This window comes from Gamsiella multidivaricata, assembly GCF_025024155.1.
Source record: "Gamsiella multidivaricata strain RSA 2152 chromosome Unknown BC939scaffold_5, whole genome shotgun sequence".
Lineage (NCBI taxonomy): Eukaryota > Fungi > Mortierellomycota > Mortierellomycetes > Mortierellales > Mortierellaceae > Gamsiella > Gamsiella multidivaricata.
The window spans coordinates 507,593-529,220 of NW_026251713.1; the positions used below are offsets into that span (position 1 = coordinate 507,593).

The 21,628-nt window shown below is 48.3% G+C and overlaps 8 protein-coding genes across 8 annotated transcripts; 4 read left to right on the plus strand and 4 right to left on the minus strand.

Annotated features, from left to right (window-relative positions):
• Positions 1-1,374: 1,374 nt before the first annotated feature.
• Positions 1,375-3,068, plus strand: BC939DRAFT_419349 (domain found in IF2B/IF5-domain-containing protein). The gene is made up of 5 exons (XM_051553054.1): positions 1,375-1,472; positions 1,667-1,775; positions 1,906-1,976; positions 2,132-2,875; positions 2,985-3,068. The coding sequence occupies exons 1-5, from the start codon at positions 1,419-1,421 to the stop codon at positions 2,985-2,987; spliced, it is 981 nt and encodes a 326-aa protein (XP_051416743.1). The 5' UTR covers positions 1,375-1,418; the 3' UTR covers positions 2,988-3,068.
• Position 3,069: 1 nt separating this feature from the next.
• Positions 3,070-5,038, plus strand: BC939DRAFT_438046 (uncharacterized protein). Its single transcript, XM_051553788.1, has 5 exons — positions 3,070-3,842; positions 3,940-4,204; positions 4,295-4,551; positions 4,661-4,772; positions 4,858-5,038. The coding sequence occupies exons 1-5, from the start codon at positions 3,105-3,107 to the stop codon at positions 4,995-4,997; spliced, it is 1,512 nt and encodes a 503-aa protein (XP_051416744.1). The 5' UTR covers positions 3,070-3,104; the 3' UTR covers positions 4,998-5,038.
• A 154-nt stretch (positions 5,039-5,192) lies between these two features.
• Positions 5,193-6,516, minus strand: BC939DRAFT_473315 (putative profilin; the record flags this gene model as incomplete). Its single annotated transcript, XM_051558341.1, has 4 exons — positions 5,193-5,195; positions 5,286-5,417; positions 5,943-6,080; positions 6,406-6,516. 4 exons carry the CDS (start codon positions 6,514-6,516, stop codon positions 5,193-5,195), a joined length of 384 nt encoding a protein of 127 aa, XP_051416745.1.
• A 1,648-nt stretch (positions 6,517-8,164) lies between these two features.
• On the plus strand, positions 8,165-10,347 carry BC939DRAFT_438053 (nineteen complex-related protein 2-domain-containing protein). The gene is made up of 4 exons (XM_051553789.1): positions 8,165-8,381; positions 8,481-8,608; positions 8,683-10,109; positions 10,206-10,347. The coding sequence occupies exons 1-4, from the start codon at positions 8,176-8,178 to the stop codon at positions 10,281-10,283; spliced, it is 1,839 nt and encodes a 612-aa protein (XP_051416746.1). The 5' UTR covers positions 8,165-8,175; the 3' UTR covers positions 10,284-10,347.
• Positions 10,348-10,913: 566 nt separating this feature from the next.
• On the minus strand, positions 10,914-13,969 carry BC939DRAFT_499197 (uncharacterized protein; the record flags this gene model as incomplete). Its single annotated transcript, XM_051559915.1, has 3 exons — positions 10,914-13,348; positions 13,442-13,486; positions 13,639-13,969. The coding sequence occupies 3 exons, from the start codon at positions 13,967-13,969 to the stop codon at positions 10,914-10,916; spliced, it is 2,811 nt and encodes a 936-aa protein (XP_051416747.1).
• A 944-nt stretch (positions 13,970-14,913) lies between these two features.
• On the minus strand, positions 14,914-16,107 carry BC939DRAFT_224519 (uncharacterized protein). Its single transcript, XM_051550809.1, has 4 exons — positions 15,897-16,107; positions 15,737-15,794; positions 15,526-15,641; positions 14,914-15,431 (listed from the first exon to the last, which is right to left on the minus strand). Exons 1-4 carry the CDS (start codon positions 15,973-15,975, stop codon positions 15,091-15,093), a joined length of 594 nt encoding a protein of 197 aa, XP_051416748.1. The 5' UTR covers positions 15,976-16,107; the 3' UTR covers positions 14,914-15,090.
• Positions 16,108-16,718: 611 nt separating this feature from the next.
• On the minus strand, positions 16,719-19,399 carry BC939DRAFT_438064 (uncharacterized protein). The gene is made up of 10 exons (XM_051553790.1): positions 19,073-19,399; positions 18,859-18,968; positions 18,705-18,754; positions 18,529-18,621; positions 18,366-18,440; positions 18,166-18,270; positions 17,972-18,061; positions 17,359-17,883; positions 17,159-17,246; positions 16,719-17,061 (listed from the first exon to the last, which is right to left on the minus strand). The coding sequence occupies exons 1-10, from the start codon at positions 19,270-19,272 to the stop codon at positions 17,048-17,050; spliced, it is 1,350 nt and encodes a 449-aa protein (XP_051416749.1). The 5' UTR covers positions 19,273-19,399; the 3' UTR covers positions 16,719-17,047.
• BC939DRAFT_438066 (P-loop containing nucleoside triphosphate hydrolase protein) lies at positions 19,390-20,807 on the plus strand. Its single transcript, XM_051553791.1, has 4 exons — positions 19,390-19,900; positions 20,023-20,095; positions 20,191-20,309; positions 20,457-20,807. Exons 1-4 carry the CDS (start codon positions 19,691-19,693, stop codon positions 20,685-20,687), a joined length of 633 nt encoding a protein of 210 aa, XP_051416750.1. The 5' UTR covers positions 19,390-19,690; the 3' UTR covers positions 20,688-20,807.
• Positions 20,808-21,628: the final 821 nt, after the last annotated feature.

Below are 21,628 nucleotides of genomic sequence, written 5' to 3' on the forward strand. Positions count from 1 at the left end.
TGAATATCAGCCATTCCAACATGGTCAACCTGAAGAGAGCTATGCAGTGAAGCCCGCTGAGAGTGGGATTGATCTCATCGAAGGACGAGTACTAAAAAGGATGAAGCGCATAAAGCTGAACTCTGAGTAAGTCTTCCCGTTCGTGACACTATACAATGGTGGCGAATGGTTGTAAGGTCGCTAATACATATCGTTGAAAATGGTAACTGGCATAGTTCTCCACCATTGGACAGCCCTGATACGATGATCGCTGCACAGGAAGATGACCTTGATGCGGGAAATCTACCGTTATTTCAGAGTCAACGCGACAGTCCGTTTCACGCATCTCAAGGAGACGATCTGTTTCACCCTGCCTCATCCTTCAGAGCATTCAGTCCAATCAAGATCTCAACGAGGTCTTCTCCCTTTTCAGAATCCTCAGGACCCACTGTGAATGGGACTCCAGAGTTGGCGCCACTAGTTCCTATCCATAATCAAGGGTCTCAATCACGCCCTCAAGATTATGCGTTGTATTCAGGAATGAATGGTATCCTTCACCAAATGCATGCAGCACGCTTTGGGATCCCTACAGAATTGCCCTTGGATACGGAGAGAACACCGATCGATGTACATTCCGAGCAGCAGCAGCAACAGCAACAACAACAACAACAGCAACAGCAACAGCAACAACAGCAACAACAGCAACAACAACAACAACAACAACAACAACAGCAACAGCAACAGCAACAGCAACAGCAACAGCAACAGCAACAGCAACAGCAACAGCAACAGCAACAGCAACAGCAACAGCAACAGCAACAGCAACAGCAACAGCAACAGCAACAGCAACAGCAACAGCAACAGCAACAGCAACAGCAACAGCAACAGCAACAGCAGTATCAATGCTATCCACCATCATCCCAGGATATGATGTTTACCGCCAACACCGCATGGAATCAGGTGCAGAAGAGCTCAGAGGACGAAGACGATGAAATGGCGGACGTGGGGGTGAGTCCAGGGCCAAGTTCTTCTTCCACTTTTCCTGCATTCGGACTCAGTGCTATCCAAGATACACAAGTCGCTCACCAGCCAGGCTATATTTTGAATCAACACTATCAACCTGTTCACTCTACTCAAGGCAACCAAGCGCACCCTCAGGATCATTCAGGAGGGATCCAAAATCTCTATCAAGACATCAACGCCCAGCTCCGTGCTGCCTTCCTTGCCCGCGCTGAAATGGATAAGCGCTACCGATAAAAATTGTATATTAGTTTGCTTTGCGCGCCTGTACAATAGTTTCTATTCAATAAATAGTATGTGACCACTATTCTTCCTGCAGGACTACCAAAAGCCACAAACTATGCCCTTTCAAAATACTACTACAGCACTACAGCAGCTCGATCTTGCAACTTGCATCACACAACTCTACATACACCATTATGTCCGCCGAACTTGAGGAGAAGCTCGAATCCATGGAGATTCAGGACGATGAAGTAAGATGTCAAACTGGACGTCGACAGTCTCGAACTCGAACACATCCTTCTTTAGTTACATCGACGATTTAACGCTATTATATAACAACAGAGCAGCAACTGCCGCCGTGTATCTTCATTTAGGTTGCAACTGAAGGAGAGACTAATCACACTTCAACCTTACCATCACACAACGCCCTTTCTGCTGCCAATAGCTCGTTTTTGATCTTAGCATGAAGAAAAAGAAGAAGAAGTCAAAGAAGACCGAGGAAGAGCCCGTCGAGGAGGCCGCTGCCGAGCCTCAGGAGATCGCACCAGCTGCTGGTAACGTGGAGCATGTCTTGTTTGGATCGCTGCATTAAATCAAAAACCAAGATGGAGGGCTTGCATTTGCACTCATAGCATATTTTAACGATGCATCGTCCTTCACTTGTTTCCTGCTTTGCATCCGCAGATGCCGCCGAGGAGGATCCTATGGCCATGTTTGGCGAGAAGAAAAAGAAGAAGAAGAAGGTCAAGACTGAGGTATGTTTGGAGGCACACTGTTGTATCAGCAAGCGCCTATATCTGCCTTGCTGCTGCTGCTGCTGCTTGCACTGAATAGTTATGGATTTTGACATGAGCAGACTTCTAATGGCATTTTATTCTTATTATTCATAATCACAATTACCAATGGATAGGAGGAAGTCGCCGCCGAAGGTGGAGAGGAAGGTGCTGCTGCTGATGCTGGCGAGTCGTTTGATTTCGGCGATATGAAGAAGAAGAAGAAAAAGTCCAAGAAGGTCGACTTTTCAGCATTCGAGGATGGTCAGGACCAGGAGGGCGATGATGACGCCCGTGATCCTGACGACATCTTTGCTGCAGATGATGAGGAGGGTGGCGCACGTACAAGCGCCAAGGTTGGAGCTGACACTGAGGAGGGCTGGATCGGTACCAACCGTGACTACACATACACGGAGCTCTTGTCCCGCGTGTTCAAGATCCTTCGTCAGAACAACCCTGAGTTGGCTGGTGAGAAGAAGCGCTACACGATTGTTCCTCCCTCCGTCATGCGTGATGGTAACAAGAAGACGGTCTTTGCCAACGTCGCCGATATCTGCAAGAGGATGCATCGTCAGCCCGAGCACGTTATCCAGTTCTTGTTTGCGGAATTGGGTACTTCTGGATCGATCGACGGTTCGCAGCGTCTTGTGATCAAGGGTCGTTTCCAACAAAAGCAGATTGAGGCTGTTCTGCGTCGCTATATTGTCGAATATGTTACCTGCAAGACCTGCAAATCGCCCGATACCATCTTGACCAAGGAGAACCGTCTGTTCTTCTTGCAATGTGAAGCCTGTGGATCGACGAGATCCGTCTCGGCCATCAAGTCTGGTTTCCAGGCGCAGACTGGCAAGCGCGCTGCCCAGCGTGTCAAGGCTGCTGCTGTAAGTTTCATATTTCTGTTTCATTCCTGGTTCATGTCTCAATTGTATCCCGCTGCAACGCTTTTCGCTGACTCAAACGTAATCCAATATCATCCATGGCCACACATAGTAAATGTTTTTCGAGATCATGGTATTAAGAAGGATGGCGGCAAGGATGTTGGGTTCAATAAATGTTTTGTTTATTTTCGCAAAGAAACGTGGATCGCTGCTTTGTATTTGACTTCGCTGCATGGATAATGTCGGCCGTCGTTCGTTTTGCACTTTCCAGAAGCAGCCTGCGGATGACACCCAGACCCTGACTTGCGGTGACTGTTGTCATCGTGTCTATTGTGCCTCTTCAGACATCTGGTTCAGATCTGCCTTCGATCGCATACTTGTCTTTTGCCATCGACTCTTTGAATCCACAACCATGAGCTCTACAGACACTTCAATCCACAAGCGTAAGGCGTTGTCGCCGGAAGCCTCAAGTTCTTCGAATGACCACCAATCTGACCAACACGAGTCAAAAAAACCTCGCAAGGACACGACAGCACACGCGGACGACTGTGAGGACCCAGACTGCGAAGGATGCGCTGAAGGCGAAATTGTTCTCCAATTCGACACCCCGCCCAGCGCAGTGGAGCTCTTCCAGATGGCGCGTGAAGAGGCATTGAAGAAGCCAACTTCTATGGACTCTGGATCAGGACTGTCCAGGATGGCCAAGGCGCTGTTTGATAAGGCTATTGAGGAATTCGAAGCTCTGGATAAAGCGAACGCGCATATCGAGATCAACGACGGAACGGAGGTTGCATCCAAGATGGTAGAGACCAAGATACATCATGCAGCGTGCGTAGTTGCAATTGGAAACTTTATGCCCTCGTCCGAGATGTTGCAGGAGGGCACACGGATGTTCGAGGACTTGGTCAAGAGGACGGCTCAGAAGAACGGCAATGCTTTGGTGGGATTGGGCATTGCTGAGATTTCTCAGGTATATACGAAGAGAAGGAAAGAGCAGGAGAAGAAGATCTGTATTGGCTGCTCTCAGTCCATATCTAACGTCCCGTCTTCAATCTTATTATTCACAGGCCAGAGATGTTCGTCGACAGGCCATGAAGGCCTTAGATCCGGAGGATGAAGGAGAAGATGAGGAGCCATCGGAGGAGCAGCGGGATGCTGCTACGTTTGTAGGGAAACCAGAGGCCCTGCTGATTTATCAAGTTCTTGAACACTTTACCAAGGGCTTGGGGTTGTTGAAGGGCGAGGTTGGATCTGCATTTACTGAAGAATGTATTCGTGCCGCCCAAGAATTGGAAGAATACGGTGTTTCTCTGGATCTGACTTACAACATAGGTAACATCTTTGACATGCTACTTTCAGGGCCATACATGAATGGCCTTAGTCATTTGTCTCTAAACGCATTGTATATCTCTGCCTGCATAGATCTTGCAACAAAGGTGTTTGATCAGGCAATCCAGCATTTGGAGGACGCACAGGAGAGCAAGAGTGAGTTGTTCAACTCTAGCGCGGATGTGTTGAGTGTTTATGGATCTTGTCTGTACAGCAAGGCAAGGCTGGTGGATAACCAAAGTCAGGGCGACGAGAACCCGGCCAAGGATTTCGTGGAGAAGGCAATCGAGTTATTAGTAAAGGCTGAGGGTATGCAGGATGAAGAGGGCGATGCCAAAACCCTTGAAGCTGTAAGTTTTTCTGATTTAGTGCTGCCACGGCTTTGCAGCCCCACATCTACTGAGCCGCAATAACTGATCTGCGGTATCTTTCTGTTTTCATTATACTCTGGGAATTTAGTTGGGGCAGGCATATCTCATGTCGACAGGCCTGATTGAGGATGAGGATATGATCATGGAACGCTTTGATGCTGCTACGGAGAAGCTGTCCCGAGCATTAGAGTTAGATCCTTGTAAGTCTTTGACAAAAGTTCATGTAAGCATGTGTTGTGGTAGTATGTAAACTAAACGTATCTACTATTCATTGCATTCGTATAGACAATGATGCACTCCGAGCACAAGTTGATGCCTTACAGGGCGACGGTGGAGGCGAAGAGGACTATGAGCTTGAGAACGGAGACGAAGATGAAGGTGAAGACGAAGACGAAGACGAAGACGAGGAGGGCAATGATGCATAGTAGAGTATCTCTGTTGTCGTCCGATGCGTCGATAAAGCATTAGTATTTAGCATCAAAGGAAAGCATTTTTTATTGATACATTTTTTTTGGAGCTGCTTTTCTAGTTTTGTTTTTTTATTTTTTTATTTTTATATACCATCGCACGCGGAGGTATGTCACGACAAGGCAGGCGAGAGACAAGATGAGAATTGTTGTTTACTAGAGATAGGGATAGATAATCACACGTTAGCATCGCGCTGCATAAAAGGTCGATAGAACGGACGACGGAGTGCTGTGACAAAGACTTACATAGCCAGTGCTGATGAGGTAGTTGGCCAAGTTGTCGACGACGGTGTTGCAGTCGCCGGCCTGGATGTTCTCGTCGTAGTAGCCGACGAGGACGGCCTGGGTGGTCTTGACGCAGGCAACGCCGGTGGCTCCCTATGATATGGAAGAGGATAGGACGGTGCAAGGGTTAGAGTTGGTCTGTTCAAAGTGTCTGACCGAAGGATGGGAGCGGAAAGGCAAGTAGACAACGGAATCATAAATAGACACTTGCAGCCAAAAATAACAAAAAGAGCCGATTGAGCGCCAGCCATTGGTGCCCAGATGATCAATGAGGCACCATGGGGACCCGTCTTTGATCCTCAGCCTCCTGCTGATATTCTTCTTCAGTGCATAAGACGTAGCATACAGACAAATGCGGAGGATCATATACTCAAGGGGGAGATAGAGTCATGCAATTGTATGCCTATTGTCGTTGTGCCGTGCACATGTCTCCAGTTTGTCCAGCATGTTTGCGCGTGTCCATTATTTCCTTTCCCCCCTGAACTCAGTATCATCCATCTTCGAGACCCATCTAGTCCTTGGATTGGGTCTCCAACAATAGGTGCAAAAAAAAAAAAAAAAAGAAACCAAAAAGAAACCAGGAAGAAAGGCTTCAGGGATATCAGTTCTGAAACTTACGTGGCGGGCATAGATAACGTGGGGCTCGGGCTTTCTCAAGAAGACAAACTTGTTGCCCTCGAGGAAGAGGCCGTTGGCGGCAATGTCGCTCTCGTCGTTGAAGGCAGCAATCAACTTTTGAACCTCGGCACCTCCGACCTGATAGAATTGAAGCAAAGGAGAAAATGTTTTCAGAGTGAGCAATTGACACTGTGGGAACACAATACAGGGTCATGTCGGACCAAGATAAAAAACATATTGCTATGCCCTCTGCAGTACAGCGCGTATTCTTTCAAGAGCGAACATCAATATTATTCCATCGAAGAGAAATCGCGCGCCAGTTGACGGTTGTCCTGATAGTCTATCCAAAATGCGTTGAATATTGTCCAGCATATAATCCGACGAATAGGTCCGACATGGCAGGGTGTGGGAACGGAGGGTGGAGATGAGCAGGTGAAGCAGAACACAAGTGCAAAAAAATTACGTTGAAGTTGGGGCTGGAGGCCCAGAGGGAGCCGTCGTGGCCATAGATGGCGCCCTTGGCGACCTTGTGGGTACCGACGAGGTTGTTATCGACGTATGCTTGCCAGGACATGATGTGAGATGATGAGTACTTTGACCAAGGGATGATTGTGATGGGGAGATAAAGAGGCCCAAACCCACGGTGCTCACCTTTTTATACCAACGCGAACAAATCGCCTGGAGGTGAGACGTCATCACGCGGAGGGGGGGGGGGTCGGGCGATCTATTGTTGTAGCTGGCGCACAGCTCTTCACGCCTCTGTCACCCGGTAAGTGCGTGCCGACGATTCTTTTGGCCCTGGCCCCTCTCTTACCGCCAGCCATAGGGTACCTCCCTTCTTACAATCCTAGAAGAAATCAATGGCAACTTGACCCGTCTTCCCCAAGTCACTATCTATGGTGACTGAAGGTGTTTGTGTGAGAAAAGATTCTGACCATGTAGGCTACCTTGGAGTACGCTCGTATATCAAGCATGCCTTCGTCTCTGAAGCTGGTCGACCGTATGGCAGCGACCATGCTTTGCACTGCCGCACGCCTGACAGTTGTAGCCGCAAGCTGCGCTGGTGCTGCAAGATACACTTCGACCAGCCCTTGACACGATTTTTTTTTTCAAGCACACGACAGTCCCATAAGCATAAGCGAATCATAAACTATTTCAGTTGTAACCTGTTTGAGTCTCTGCATTGCTTCTCCGTTCACCATCACCATTGTTACCAATGTTCACGCCAAGGAAGAACCGACATATCCGCAAAAAGATCGACGTTGACGGCGAGGAACCCACAGCAGAGGACCCTCTTAATAATGAGTCGTTAGCTATCAACACCACAGGTACAGCGATCTCAACAACACTCATTCCAGTTTGTTAAAGCCCGCGCCCCCTGGTACCTTGACCGTAACTAACATTATATGGTCTCGGTTTAAAAACACTACAGAGACTGCCGTCAAATCGAAAAAGATCAAGAAGAAGACGGCGACTACAGTTCTGAGTTTTGGCGACGAAGAACAGGCAAGTGGATTACATTGAGAGCGCAGGATTTTTATCAACATGGTCCATCCCCACGGCCGATATTAACCGGATCATGTCCACGCTGCGATTACATAGGAGCCAGTGGATACTTTCAAGGTCAAGAAGAGCTCCGCAAGCAGGAAGTTGGCGCTCAACAAAGGAAAGGATGAATCAGCTCTGGATCAGCCCAGTATCACCAGTCGAGCGACCGTTGGCAATTCGATCTCGTATAGCAAGGAGGCATTGGAAGAACTGAGGAAATCAACCTTGTCCACTACACCATCCAGCCGATCTCATCACACTAGAGAGAGTCTTACAGAAGAGAAATTTCCTACGCTTCTCGGAGGTATGGCTTTTTGATATTGCGACCCGCAGCCCTGAAAGTGGAATCGGAGAGATATAGATCTTTGATGCTGATCTGGTGGGTTTCTTCTTTTTTTTTTTCCACCTCGCTATAGGGTCAACAATCATACCAGATGCACATGCAATCCACCTTGCGAAAAAGAAACGTGAACAGATGCGACTAAGAAACGATAGAGATGAAGAGGAATTTATCTCGCTGGCAGGCGGAGATGATGACAGAGTAAGCAACAATCCCTTTATATTTTATTTGCATGTATATTGGAATTTGCATCAGCAGTGGCTCACAGAGTAGCATCTTCTTGATACTAGATTGTTGAAGAACGAAATACTAGACTGGTCAGGGAGGAGGATGACGACATGGACGATGGCGAAGCTGGTACGAAACCAGGACCATCGCTCTTTCTCAAGGAATTTGTATCACCGGACTGCGTCTCATCATATCTATCGCCATTGTGTTTCAACACTAGATCTCGAAAAGGTTATGGGCGATAAACTGGCACTGGGTTCCAAAGCACAGCGACGGGCTGAAAAGACCCGAAGAGCAGCACGCAAGGAGCTTATTGATGAAGTGTAAGGATCGAGGCACTGACTTGCTGTTGCGGCGGACCAGGCATGGAAGAGACAGTGATTATTAACACCTCATCCATTTCATCATCATTCTATGTATAGAAACGGGGAGGAGGAAGACGACGACGAAGAGACCAGAGAGTGGGAGATGCAACAGATTCGCAATGCCGGTATTGTTGACAAGGCAGCGAAAAATAATAAGACTGTCTCTGTTCAGAAAGGCATTACATGTAAGTTTAGGATATGTAATCGCGCATTGATGTACAACGCCTCATATTTTAACTAGCGGCCTTATTATCTCTAGTCCCAACTGTCTCCCCGATACCAAACATTGCCAGTGTTAGAAGTCGATTACAAAGTCGTCTCGACACTTTGAAGCAACAGAACAGCCAACACAGCAAGCAACTGGAGCATATTCGCCATGAGAAGGCCGAGATCATGCTTCGGTCTGCAGAGGCGGAGGAGGGCATGGCCAAATTGAGTGCACGCTATACCTTTTTCCAGGAGCTACGGTCATATTGCCGAAATTTGGCTGCGTTTTTCGAGGAGAAATTCCCAGAATTGGAAACCATCGAGCGCGACTATACATCCATGCTCTCAGAACGTACAAAGGTGGTCGCGAAACGCAGACGACTCGACTTGAAGGACGACCTGGCAGAGTTTGCAAATGTTGTTGATGACGAGAGCACTGGGAAGGGAGACCGGAATGGAGCACCGCCAGAGTTCGATGAGTTCGGAAGGAGTATAGTCGTGGACCCCTTTGCAGCGCGGCAAAGACGGAGGGCCGAGAGAGAGCGCCGGAAAGCGCAAAGGAAGCGAACTCAAACAGACGATCAAGATAACGCACGAGAGAATCCAAAGGAGTCAGAGAGTCATGATGGACTGTCCACAGACGATGAGTTAGGTGCCGGGGATGACCGTGAACTTGGCAACGCCGTCATGGAGCTAGAAGAACGCCGCGTGAACATTTTCAAGGAGGTCGGATCAGAATTCAGAACGATTGAGGCAGTGAAGCGACACTTTCAGGCGTGGAAAACAGACTATCCCAAGGACTATAACAAGGCATACGGCGGACTCCTTCTGCCACTGGTCTTTGACTTCTTTGTGCGCCAGGAGACCTGTCTTTGGAACCCGCTTCGTGTCAGGCAAGATCTTTCAGAGCAGTCTTGGCACCAAGCTGTGTCCTCCTATACGATTGTGCGTTCATCTGCATTACATACCCATAGCGATTCGGAAAGCGAACGAGATGATGAGGATGAGGAGGATATGGACAAGGAATTGATGGGCAAAGTCGTCGCCAAGAGTCTGTGCCCCAAAATCACGCAGTTCCTTGCCGCAGGAGGGGTGGATCTGTACTCGGCTAAACAGTCGCGTTGCTTAAAGGCAATCTTGGACCAGTTGTTGGACTATGTGGAGAAGAAGGAAAACAAGATGGAGAAGCTGCTGAAGGCGACTCTCGAGGCTATTCTCCAGACTGCTCAGTTGCATCGGGATCAGTTTGTTGAGGCAGCACAACCGCTCACGCCGCGGCACATCTTGACGGCGCAGGGACAAGAAGCCAGGGAGAGATATTTGTGGAGGACCATTGGGCTGTTCCGGAACTTGATGTCGCTTCGGAGATTTGTGCCTACAGGATCGATCGACACGCAGGTTGTCGACGGTCTGTTGCACGATTGCATTCTTCGGCTGCTGGAGGGCGACGACAAGGACACTGTCGCCAAGTATCAAGTGGTATGTTGCTGTGGATTGCTTCGTTATGCGAATTCTGCGTTTGATGGGTCGGTGTTTGCTAACATTTGCTGTTGATATTATTATTGCATTACTTAGATTTTTCAATCCTTGCCACACGATATTCGATCGCAAGAACGACACCTAATCATCGATAGAATGGCGCAAACTGTTTAGTCAAGAGATTCTGTGACATTTCCTATAAAGGCGACGTTGCCTCCTCCCTATTATCCTGTTGCACAGATATCCTAAGCGTGCAGCATCTTGGTACTTGACAGGACAGGATCATCATGTAAAGCTGTGGTCCCCAAGGGATCCTGGTCAAGGTTCTGAGGAACCCAGCCATTCAAAATGCACAGCGGACTACCAAAGGCCATTATTGAATTTTCACGCGAGATGCAGACAAAGAAATATCCATATTGCTGCTTGTATCATGCTTCGTTCCTTTTTTGCCGGATATAACTGCAAATTTCACCAAGTCTTTCGGCTCATACACGAGTCTTCACCTTCCTGCCTTGTACTCGCACTTGCTTCTCCATCCCTTAATTGCTTGCCTGTCCAGAAATTGATAACCTGTTGCAAAGGGTGCCACTAGTGCGACCGTAAGCCTGTTTCATCAAACAGCGATTTGGACAGCCAGAGTTTATTGATTGCGAGCTAAAAGTCTGAAAAGCCTTCATGAGGCCATATGAATGCAATATAAAGGGCTTTGAAGCGTCGAAGGGACAAAGTAGAGAATGCCACTGGTGGAGCGAACGTATGGATAATCGGGAAGATTGTAGAGCAAGTTGAGAAACAAGGGCGATCTTAGCTATAGCCCATATGGGATTCATCATCCTCATATTGACGTTGTTTTGCTGCCCATTGGTCCACCAGATAATCACTGTCTTGGTTCAGTTCTCGCTTAATGCTCTTTAGGCGATCCAGTGCCTCCATATGGCGTTTTGGGAAGAGGCTGTGTATGTTGTTCTTGTTGATCCTGAGCAAAATGCACTCGGAGGGTTGCGCTGTGCGAATCCGCTCGCTTTGTTTACCCGTGGGAAATAAGTCCTCGATGTCTCTCAGCTCAATTGGATAACCAATAACAATTTCGAGGAACCGTTTAGGAGAAACGGTACAAAACCTTTGGAGCATGATCTCTCCGAGATGACCCTGAACCCCATCGGTCTTGACCGTTGTGAACGCACTCTGGGTTTGTGATTTGTTCATGGAAGTTCGCATCTTCAACTGAATAAACACAGGACAGTAGCCATGGTTATCGAAATGGAGAACAAACACAATGTCAGGTCCTGAGGGTATCTCGGCAGGATGGTAAAACGGCGGAACCGGCTTCCCATCTTTGAGTGAACCATTCTCGACACGAACCGCCAGAAACTCTTCTAGTGACATACTTCTATAGTCGATCCCAAGCATAGGTGCATCGTCCTTTCCAACAATCTTGGCTGTGTGATCCAGAAGGTCATCGTAGGACTTCATTTTCGCAACTAGAGCTGTTTTGGACAGGACCTTGTCGTGGAAAACGTGAACCAGGCTAGGTTGCACTGCCGTCTCCCATGTGTGCCCATGGACGGACGCGTTTGGTGCCGAACGGAACAGAGTATAGATCGCACTGTAAAAGTCAGGGTCCTCCTTGCGGAAATAGTTCACGGCAGCACGCAATGCAAATGGTTCATCTAGAACCGTCGCTGTTTCTTCGCCAAAATGCAAGATTCTCCCGACAGAAGCTTCTACCAGCGGTGCCTCCTCACTGTTGATAAGCACGGGACGCCCATGCAGATAGTGTTCCAACACAAAGAGCTGGAGGGTGGACCGTATATTTTGATATTTTGCGTATCGCGACTCGAATGTGTGAACTCTGGCGATCATCCGCGATATGTCGTGAGTAATATTTCCTCTGTAGTAATATCGGGAATCTGTTGACGTTAACGTATCCTCTGTTTCTTTGATCGCCGATTTCCAATCGATTCCACTGATGCCAGGCTTGAGTATGATCATGCGCTCAATAGTGGAAACGATTGGTCGAAACCGCCCGCGGAAGCTGTCAAAGAGCTCTTGCATTGATGTTTCTGGTACTTGCGCATCGAAGATTATCCTGGCTTCCTGATTCGGTAACGCGCTACGCACAAGATCACGGTAGTCCCGTACCTGTTCGAGTGATTCCCAACCTACGAAATCGGTAAATGGTCCAAGCTGATCTACGTAGCCTTTGGGGCCAGGAGCTGAGCCGTCGAGCCACTTCATATCGAAAATGCTGAGGCCAGTCCCACAAGGTATCACGCAAATTTGACTCTCGTCCGAGGCAGTTTGGTACAATCCGTGGGTAAAAGGAGAGAGGACCGGTCGCTTGTAGTCCTCTTGTGCGGCGATGGCGGCGCTCTTTGGCGCAAATCCCGAAGGTGCATGTCCTGAGAGGTAGGTTCCAAAAATCTCCTTGCTGAGTTCTTGAGCTTCGTCAACAATAATTAGAATCTTGTAAGCAGAGTCACGGAAAGTCTTGTTTGGCGTGTAATTCACAAGACGCTGGCGTAGTTCAGAGAATCGTTCACGGACCAACGTCGCCATGAATCCATGGTCGACATAATGATTGCGGATATGGCTGGCAATCAGTTCAAATAGACTGGTAAAGACGTCACCAATGTCCATTGATTGAAAGGAGACTTGCAACAGCATCCATCGCTTGCACGTAAATCTGACATTCTCGCGTTCCGAGATGTCGAGACAGTGGTGCAAGGTCATGAGGCGCGCGAGGATAAGGGCCAGCGCCAGAACGTGGACATGCGTGTTGCTTTCCACGCTGAAAGTTTTGTATCGATCCCTGGTTCGGACTAGTTTAAGAAGTTTGTAGAGATCGCTGGAGCCCCAGTCTGAGCGACTTCCATAAAAATAAAAGCCCCATTGCTTGCAGAGCATCTCAATCGCCGTCCTCGTTTTTCCACATCCAGTAACACCAAAAAACGATAACAGAGGAATCGCTCGTCCATGAATCCTCACGAGCGCTTTGCCGGCAGTACTGGGAGGCTCCTGTGTCTCGGACGATTCTGGAAGATTTAGGAATAAGAGACTGAGCCGGTTCGCTTTCATGCCTGCGCGGGGATAAATACAGGGCAGACCGCCCAGTATTCCTTCTGTTGTCGGAAGCTTCGCATCGCCTTTCACGAACCGGACGAGGACCGTGTACTTGATCGAGCCAGGTGTGAAGAAGTCGCCTTCAGTCTTTTCAATAAGTTCTTGCCATTTTTCGACTATTTGAATGGCAACAAAGGAGTACACGTTTAGCATTGATCTACTGTAGTAGGCACCAGTACTTGATAACTATCGCCAGGTAGCGCACTTACGAGAAATGGGAGGACCAAGGGGTGAAGCGGCGCGAGCGGGGAACTCTGAGGGATGGGTGGGGACATGGATAGGAACAGTTAATGTAACAGCACGATAGGATGCAAGAGACAATGAGGTCGAATAAGCACAAGAAAAAGAAACAGGCTGTAGGGGACCAGTTCAAGCACTAACGCGAACAGCATGAGTGAATGCTTACCAGGTTGGGGACGTTGGACAAGGATGTTGACGGTCTTTCTGGGTATCTCCTCACTGAATACTTCGGAAAGATCAGTCGCCGGGCGGAGTTTCTTCTTATCATTCAGAGTGTCGAGGATGACTGGATGCTCATCGTCGCCATCCGTAAGCGGAATAGAGACGTGCCAGAGCGTGAGATTGTCAGCCGCAATGTCGTCCAACTCGGGAGCCTTCTTGGCCTTGATGAGCTCTTTGAGGTCACTGACGGTGTCATCCGAGGGGACCTTGACCGGGAATACTCTTGAGACGGAATCTCCGCTGACAAGACAGAACAGTTTCAGGTGTTCGGGCATGGTCGACGTGCAGCTGAGTGTGATGGAGTGAGCGGGTGAAGGAGTGGAGGAGAGATGACTGGGTGGATGCGAAAAGCGAGTGTTTTTGTAGTGATGTGAGAAGCGTGTGAGAGGGCCAAGATCTGAACCCTGATGGTGGCAAACCGCAGCACGAGGTACAGGTCTGAGTATGTCTTGCCACCATATATGCAGAAAACAGTAGTGATGGACATGGCTTTTACGCATATGGCATATGTCGATCCAAACTGACGCTCTATTGCCACAATGCATCTGCTTGGATCTATTTTTTCTAGACAGGAGGAAATAAGGAGCCGGATAGGATATAATGCTGCTGGATGTGGGAAATAAGGACTGCTCTTTTTTCTTACAGGTCCAACGAGCAGAGCTATCACTGGCAATGGTAACTGGCATTGGCCTCGTTTGTTCCTTTGATCTCACGCACAGAGTTCTTCAAAGGCGCGATGGCGGACTGGATGTTGGTCAACGTGCCTTTTTGAGTTTTGTCGCTATGAACCAGCCTTCCTAATTCTATCGACATGGTCTTCAATTTCTCTTCACACATCAACTTTTGGCTGCTAAAGCTTCCAGAATGTTGTGCTTGCTGGAAGAACGTCCTTGCTCCCAGGCATCGGTCAACGACTGGGGAAGTAGATCAAGACGTTCGTTTTCTAACTCTACTAAGGTCCAGGTTGTTTCGCCCTCAAGGCCGTAAATATGCTAGATGAATCGGGGGAGCTGCGTCTGCTTCGTTTTTGATGTTCAAGAACTTGTGTATCACTAAGTAGGAGAACGAGGAAGAGGGTACATCTGTCGTCTAACATAAGCATTTATATATGTCAGAGCCAGTGAGGTTATAGATGTTGTCGTTCATAGTAGAATAACTCACACAATTCCGTTTCGGAACATGAAATCAAAGTTTGTGCCTCTGCTGTGCGGGGCACGGACCATTTTTTATGGACGCGACAAGAAATGTTACACATTTTCAAACCATAATCGATGAACTCGGAAAATCTTATGTGAGAGATATTATTTAAAAGATAAATGTAGCCAAGCAGATGCAAATGCCATCGCAATTGGATCTTGATTATGCGACTCTATGTCCTCCGCGAGTTGTTCCAGATCTAAGCATGGTTACCAAACAAGACTCCGGCGGTCAGGAAGACAATCAGTCCCAAGACACTGGAGCCGCCGATGGCCGCCCAAGTCTGGACACCTCTGTTCGAATTGGCAGCGTTGCCAAATATGCCTGGGGGAAGCACACCCGTAACCTGGGGTCCGTTGGTCGCCGTTGAAGCTGATATACTCGAGGTGGCGATAGTCTGGTTGTACTTCTTCGGGAATTCGGCAGCACAGCTGCGTTGGTTGCAGTTTGCGTAGCAGCCGTTATCGGAAAGCGGGCAGCCGCCGATGCAATGCTGGACGTCGGCGACACACATGAAGTAAGGGATCGTGTAGGTGTATTCTAGAATGGCGGGTAAGGTGGCAGGTTAGAGCGATATACCTTAGCTATGATGCGACTGCAGGGTGTGGGACGCAGAAGAAGCCATGTATATTACCGGTGGTGTTGGGAATGACGCCCCCCTGGCATTGGCAGGTGTACTGCAAGGTCATAATATCGCATCGGTTGTCGAGGGCCTCGGCACCCTTCGTCAATTCCTGACAGACGTTTGTGCTATCACAATACCACGAAGTTCCAGGCAAAAACATCAATATTCGCTGTAAACGTCTGCAAAAGGACCCTTTCGAAACAAAAGAATGCCATCTTACCAGAACCCGACCTGGTTCTGACACCAAGTCAACTTTGTGCTGTTATCGACTGTCATGGCTGTCAAAAAATGAGCATTATTGCACCTTCATTAGCGCCGCGGTAATAGTACGTTTCCATTATATAGCACTTGATTTGCACGCACACATTGCAAGAACTTACGATCAAAGGCGGAAACACAGACGATTGTGGCCAAGACTGCCAGCATAGCAAGCATGCGTGAGGTTAAGGATCCAATCATATCTGCTAGTTTCTGTCGCTGAGTCGTGAATGTTTGTGTTTATGCAGAGGAGCAATGATCGTTAAAGTCTTGTGTCTGGCAACAAACGAGTTGGGATGAGCAGTGGACTGGGATCTAAGGAACGGCGTTCGGCTTCTACTTCAAGACCGGAACAGAATGACGGGTGTTATAAGCAAGGGAAAAAAAAAAACCACGCCATATAGGATTTCCGCTTCTTTACCATCATCGGCAAGCAGTAAAGGTTTGAGTGTCAGTGCTAATTTCGATTCCTAGTCAATGGCAAATATGCCAGGAGGTGGCAGCAAAACAAGAGCAAGTGATCTCTTCTTGACGGGGGCTCTCCTTCTTATCTGAGAAAAGGAGAGCCGACATAAGATCGCAAGGGAATATATGCACCAAATAAAGGAGTCCATCGTCGCCGTCTTTCTAGATTGCATCTTTTAGATGCTGGCCAGCAGATATCTGAGTTAGGTTGTTTTGAATGCCAGGAGAGTGCCATGAAGGGGGTGAAAATGAAGAGCGACTGGGCTATGAGGGAACAAGCACATAGACACACATATCCTTGTATGCGCGCAAATACGTGCCAACACGAGCATTGTCCATGCATCCAGGGCACCACCCTAGCAAAATAAAGTGTCCTCTCAGACGTGTGCCGTCTGCTGAACGTCTATTCGCTGTGAAGTCTCACTGACTAGCGAAGGCGTTGCATTCCTGCAAGGGACGCTCCATGTAGTGTCGATGTGATCGTAGACGTGTGCGGAAACAGACGCTTTTATTGAGTGCAATGCCTTTGTTTTGTTTCTGTTCGTGAATGGTCTCCTTCTCATGGCGACTACGGAGTCGTCGAATGGATACCCTGCATATCAATGATAACTCGGAATCTCGTCTGTTTCCATCTCATTCTTACGCGTCGTCGGCCTCGTCCCGCTGCTCATCTTCTACCTCGCGTGCCTTGTCCTCGTCACTATCCCCTTCGGTCCCTGTGCGCGCTCCTACCTGCTCACCTCCACGCGATCGCGGGCCTTGTCTTCCTCCTCGGGACCGCGACTTTGTACGCTTCCTCTTCGATGCACTAGAATAGGCTTTCTATTTGAAAATGATGAACCGCAGAAGCGTCAGACGGCCAGTGCCAAGCACCCACACAAAGATAGGCAAGAGGAATGACATGAGGATGCAAACAAACCTTCGTCAGCATAGGCATCGTATCCCATGTGCATGCCATAGTCAGCCTCATCAGTAGGGACGCCCACACGATCCCACAGTTGCGATCCCTAAGGATCAGTGAATAATATCAAGCATGTATCAATATCCAGTTGTAAAACGACGCCATACAAAGGAATGCCCAATGCATACGTGGAGTGACGCGCTCTGATATGAACGTACTCTGTTGAAGAATGCAGGCATGCTGGAAATGGCCTGGTCCATCGCAACAAGGCTAGACGTGATTGCGGTCGCCTTTTGAATCTGACTGTTGATCATATCCATCGTTCCAGTGTTGTTATGGTGATTGGGGTCATCCAGGAACGAGACCATTCCTCCGGCGTGTTCATGACTGATAGTTGCAAAGACGGCGCCTGATTCAATCATCCTGACAATGATCCCCTCTACCCGCCGTGCCCCTTCTGGTTCTGAACCGAGACCGATAAATGACGTGATATCCTCGATGGAAAGAGTCAGGTAGGTGCGAGTGAGATCCTGGATGTTTCGACGGTGAAGCGCCTCCATACACTGCTTTGCCAGTCCATAGTTCTTATCCCGAATGAGGAGAGTTTTGATTTTTTCCAGTTCTGTCTTGATAACAATGTTCGACTTCTTCTCGTATGCCATGGCGAAGTCAGAATATGGCCCACATTGCATCTTTAAGCATCTCTGGACCGACGTGGCTGTGTACTTGGGTAGAACAGGGACCTAACGCGGAATGTAGAATATAAGTCAGCTGCCCGATTCTAGAAAAATGTTTGACGGAGATTGGGCATCCTTGCAAGATTCCGCTTACCTTTCCGTAATGAAGCAAACTCGTCAAGATATATTTCTTATACGCCTCGACCTGAATGGCACTGGCGACTTCTGCAGGAGCTGATACCGCCTATTTCAAGCACGTCAGATCAGTAAATGTTATTTTCCTAGGACTTGACTTGTGATAGTGAGTGCACATTCAAAATGACAGCATGAGTCTCGATGATTCACTACCAATTTGAAAAACTCGACAGCACGGTCAAACTTCTTGAGGTAGGCATAGATCATTCCTCCGTAGTAGTGGTACAGCAAAAAGTCCTTGTAGTTGATATGCGTTTGCTGTGTAGACAGATATAAACAGGGTAAAACGCATTAACAAACCAAACTAAATTCCAACATGGTGACAGGATAACAGCTTTCTCCTGCTGCATTACCACTGGATTCACGTCAGAGATGTCACTGTCGAGGATTGGAACGATGTCCTTGAATGACTGCGCCAACAGACATGTCTATAATAACAAAGGTTGCCGTGTCAGAATCCTTTGCACAAACACAGTGACTGGCATGGAGAGAACTTGATATCCCGAGGCCGATTACCTTTGCCAATAGAGGGTGAATCATGGTAAGTTGTCCTGGAGATATTTGCAGCCTCTGGATGAAGGTGGCCAGCGGTCTGATGGCGATAATGGGCTAGAATAGAAGAAGAATATGTCTAATAAGTCACAAAATCCAAGATGTCGTCCCATTGTCGCGTCCGTTCAGACACCCCATACCTGCTGAGACTCAGTTGCCATATTGACCAGTGCCTCTGCAAAGCTCAATGCTAGAAATAACATCACATCAAAAATATAGTACAGTCAGTACGATTGTAGTGGAGTAGGGTCACCGCAGTGCCGTCAGCCAAACAAAAAAAAAAAAAAGACGAACCTTTATCCGAGGCCAGGCGAACCTGCTCTCCGTCACAGGTGGTGACAAACGCCCAGACTTTCTCCAGCAGCGCAGGGTGAAATCCATGCGAAGCCTTGCAACGGTACACTCTTTTTCATTGCGACATGACCGTGAAAGAAACGATTTCATTCGAGTTGGTAAATACGCTGGAAGGCGCAGTATCACAGAGACGCGCGAGGATTGTCACACTTACAGAAAATGAAGATACGCAAAGGAGTGGACAGCAGGCGAGAGTGCATCGACGGGGTCGGCCTGATCCTGGGATCGAGCGGAAAAGAACTGCTCGCTGAGGTTGTTGAGGAATGGTGCGAGTGTCTTAGTGATGGCGGCGGTGTCTGAGCAGGACTGGATCTTTGAGATGATCTCGTCGAATGTGGGCTCGTTGGGCGCCATGGTGGACCGAGAACGATCGGAGAGTGGTTGACGCGGGGAAGGATGTAGGGTTCTGTGGGAGAAGAGATCAAATGAAAGAAAGGAGGGACGCGTCGACTGTGTCTGTCTGTCGTGTGCAGTGCAGTGGCAAACGAGCAAACCATCGCTGCTCGAACCCTCTCCCCTCCCCCCCCACTTCTTGGAAACCAGTCACTCGGAACAAGTGGCCTGTGTGCGCGTGTCAGTCAGTGGGCAAACCAACCTTCTTGCAACCCCACCACGCCCATTGCCAACCCCATTCCTTGCTCCTCTTTCACTTTACACACCTCCACACCCCCAACTCGTGAACATCACTCCCCATTCCTCCTTTTCACCCTCTCAAACACTTAATCATACACTTCAATCCCTCACCTGCACCCATTCGACATAGAAACTAGTCATGTCCGACTCTCATACTTCCTCCTCAGAGACTGTCGCCACACTCAAGTTGCTGCTCATTGGAAGTAGTGGCACAGGAAAGAGCAGCCTGCTCACGCGCTTCGTCGATGGAGTATTTCTTGCCCCTGATGAGGTCTCGGCGACGATTGGTGTCGACTTTAAAGTAAAAGTTATTGATGTTGAGGGCAAGAAATACAAGCTGACCATCTGGGTATGTATCTGTTGTCATTGTGCCACGACATCCAAAAAAAAAGAGGAGTAGGAAACGTCCGCAAATCTGTTTCACTGGTGCGCCAAAAACTTATCACTATTATTCTGACATGTGCATTGTAGGATACTGCTGGACAGGAGCGCTTCAGGACCCTCACATCTTCCTATTACCGCGGAGCCCAGGGTGTCATCTTAGGTATAATACAGCTCGAGCATAGACACCGGATTTTTTTTCCCTTCCAGCATCGCAGACCAACCATTATGATCCTTTTCTCCCTAAACCTCAATTAGTGTACGATGTCAGCAACCGCGACTCGTTCAATGACCTCCAGACCTGGTTCAATGAGCTCGACACATACTGCTCGAGCAAGGAGGTTGTCCGTATGATTGTCGGAAACAAAGTTGACAAGGTGCGAGCACGCGATACAACGAATTCCTCTACCGTCCTTTTTTGAATGACGTGCATGGCCCGTCAGACTGACCGAATTCATCTTACTTCTTTATATTCTCCACGATTGCGCCGTATTTGCTACGCTTCTTGTATGGTGGTTCTTTAGGAGTCGAGCAGAGAAGTCAGCAAGCAGGAAGGACAGGACTTGGCCCGAAAACTGCAGACGTTGTTTGTGGAGTGTAGCGCCAAGACAAAGTTGGGAGTTCAGCAGGCGTTTGACGAACTAGTCCAACAGATCATCGACACCCCGAGTCTTTGGCAAAAACAGGCGTCCTCCAATGTCCGTCTCCAGTCCAATGTAGAGGCGTCGCAGGAATACTCGGGCTGCAGCTGTTAGAAGCACTACGTCTGCAAGAGATTGTATTCAAACGCGAAATAAAAAACTGCATTTGGTTATGAGTAAGTGATTCGCGCCGGTGAACGGTTAACCGCGATGAACTTTTTTTGTGATTTTTTCACCGATGAATTCCACATATGGTAATAGCACTTCTATATCACTGAGCTTCGCTGGATTCCACTGGATTTCACCGATTCTTTGTTCACCGGTGATAATCACCGGCGAGAATCACTGGTTATGAGCTAGCTTTGCAGTTGGGGAATGTGCATTAAAGGGAAGCAATGGCATAAGTTGATGACGCTTTACGCCCCTCTCTCCTTGGCAACAGCCGTTTCGTACTGGAGGCGATGCAGCAAAGGTAGACATGAATCGACATTGCCACCAGTAACAACAAAGCACCCACTCCACTCGATTGGAATTCAGTGTTATGCTAAAATATAGGTTATGACGCTTTGTGTGCCCATCAATTGACTACGAACGCGTCCACAGCTCAGGATATTTTATTTTTTCCGTATCTACTATGAGGGAGAGACAATTTTCTACAATCAAAATGCGCCTCCGTGGCGGCCGGGCTGCTCTGTTCTCTGTTGCATCCTGCGGTCAACGGTTACTGTCCACGGAGAGACGATTGGTCCTTTTACGTTGGAGGCTTTTCAGGTAAGGCAGTACTCGAATCGGATGTTGCCCGATCGACAATTGTCATTTTTGAGCGGTTCTAGGCTATAGAGGTGTTGCGCTCTTGCTCATGCTCTTGCGCATCGCATTGACAGGAAAAGGGAGAGCTGTATCGATATCTTTTTCTGGCATGCTTACAGGGAGCGATGCCTTGTGTGAAGAGTAAAGTCGGCCTCTTTCTCCTAAAAAAAAAAAAAAGGTGGGACGTACTTACTGTTCATTCACATGTCGTACACGCTGAAAGTTAGTTGCGATGCAGGGCATTC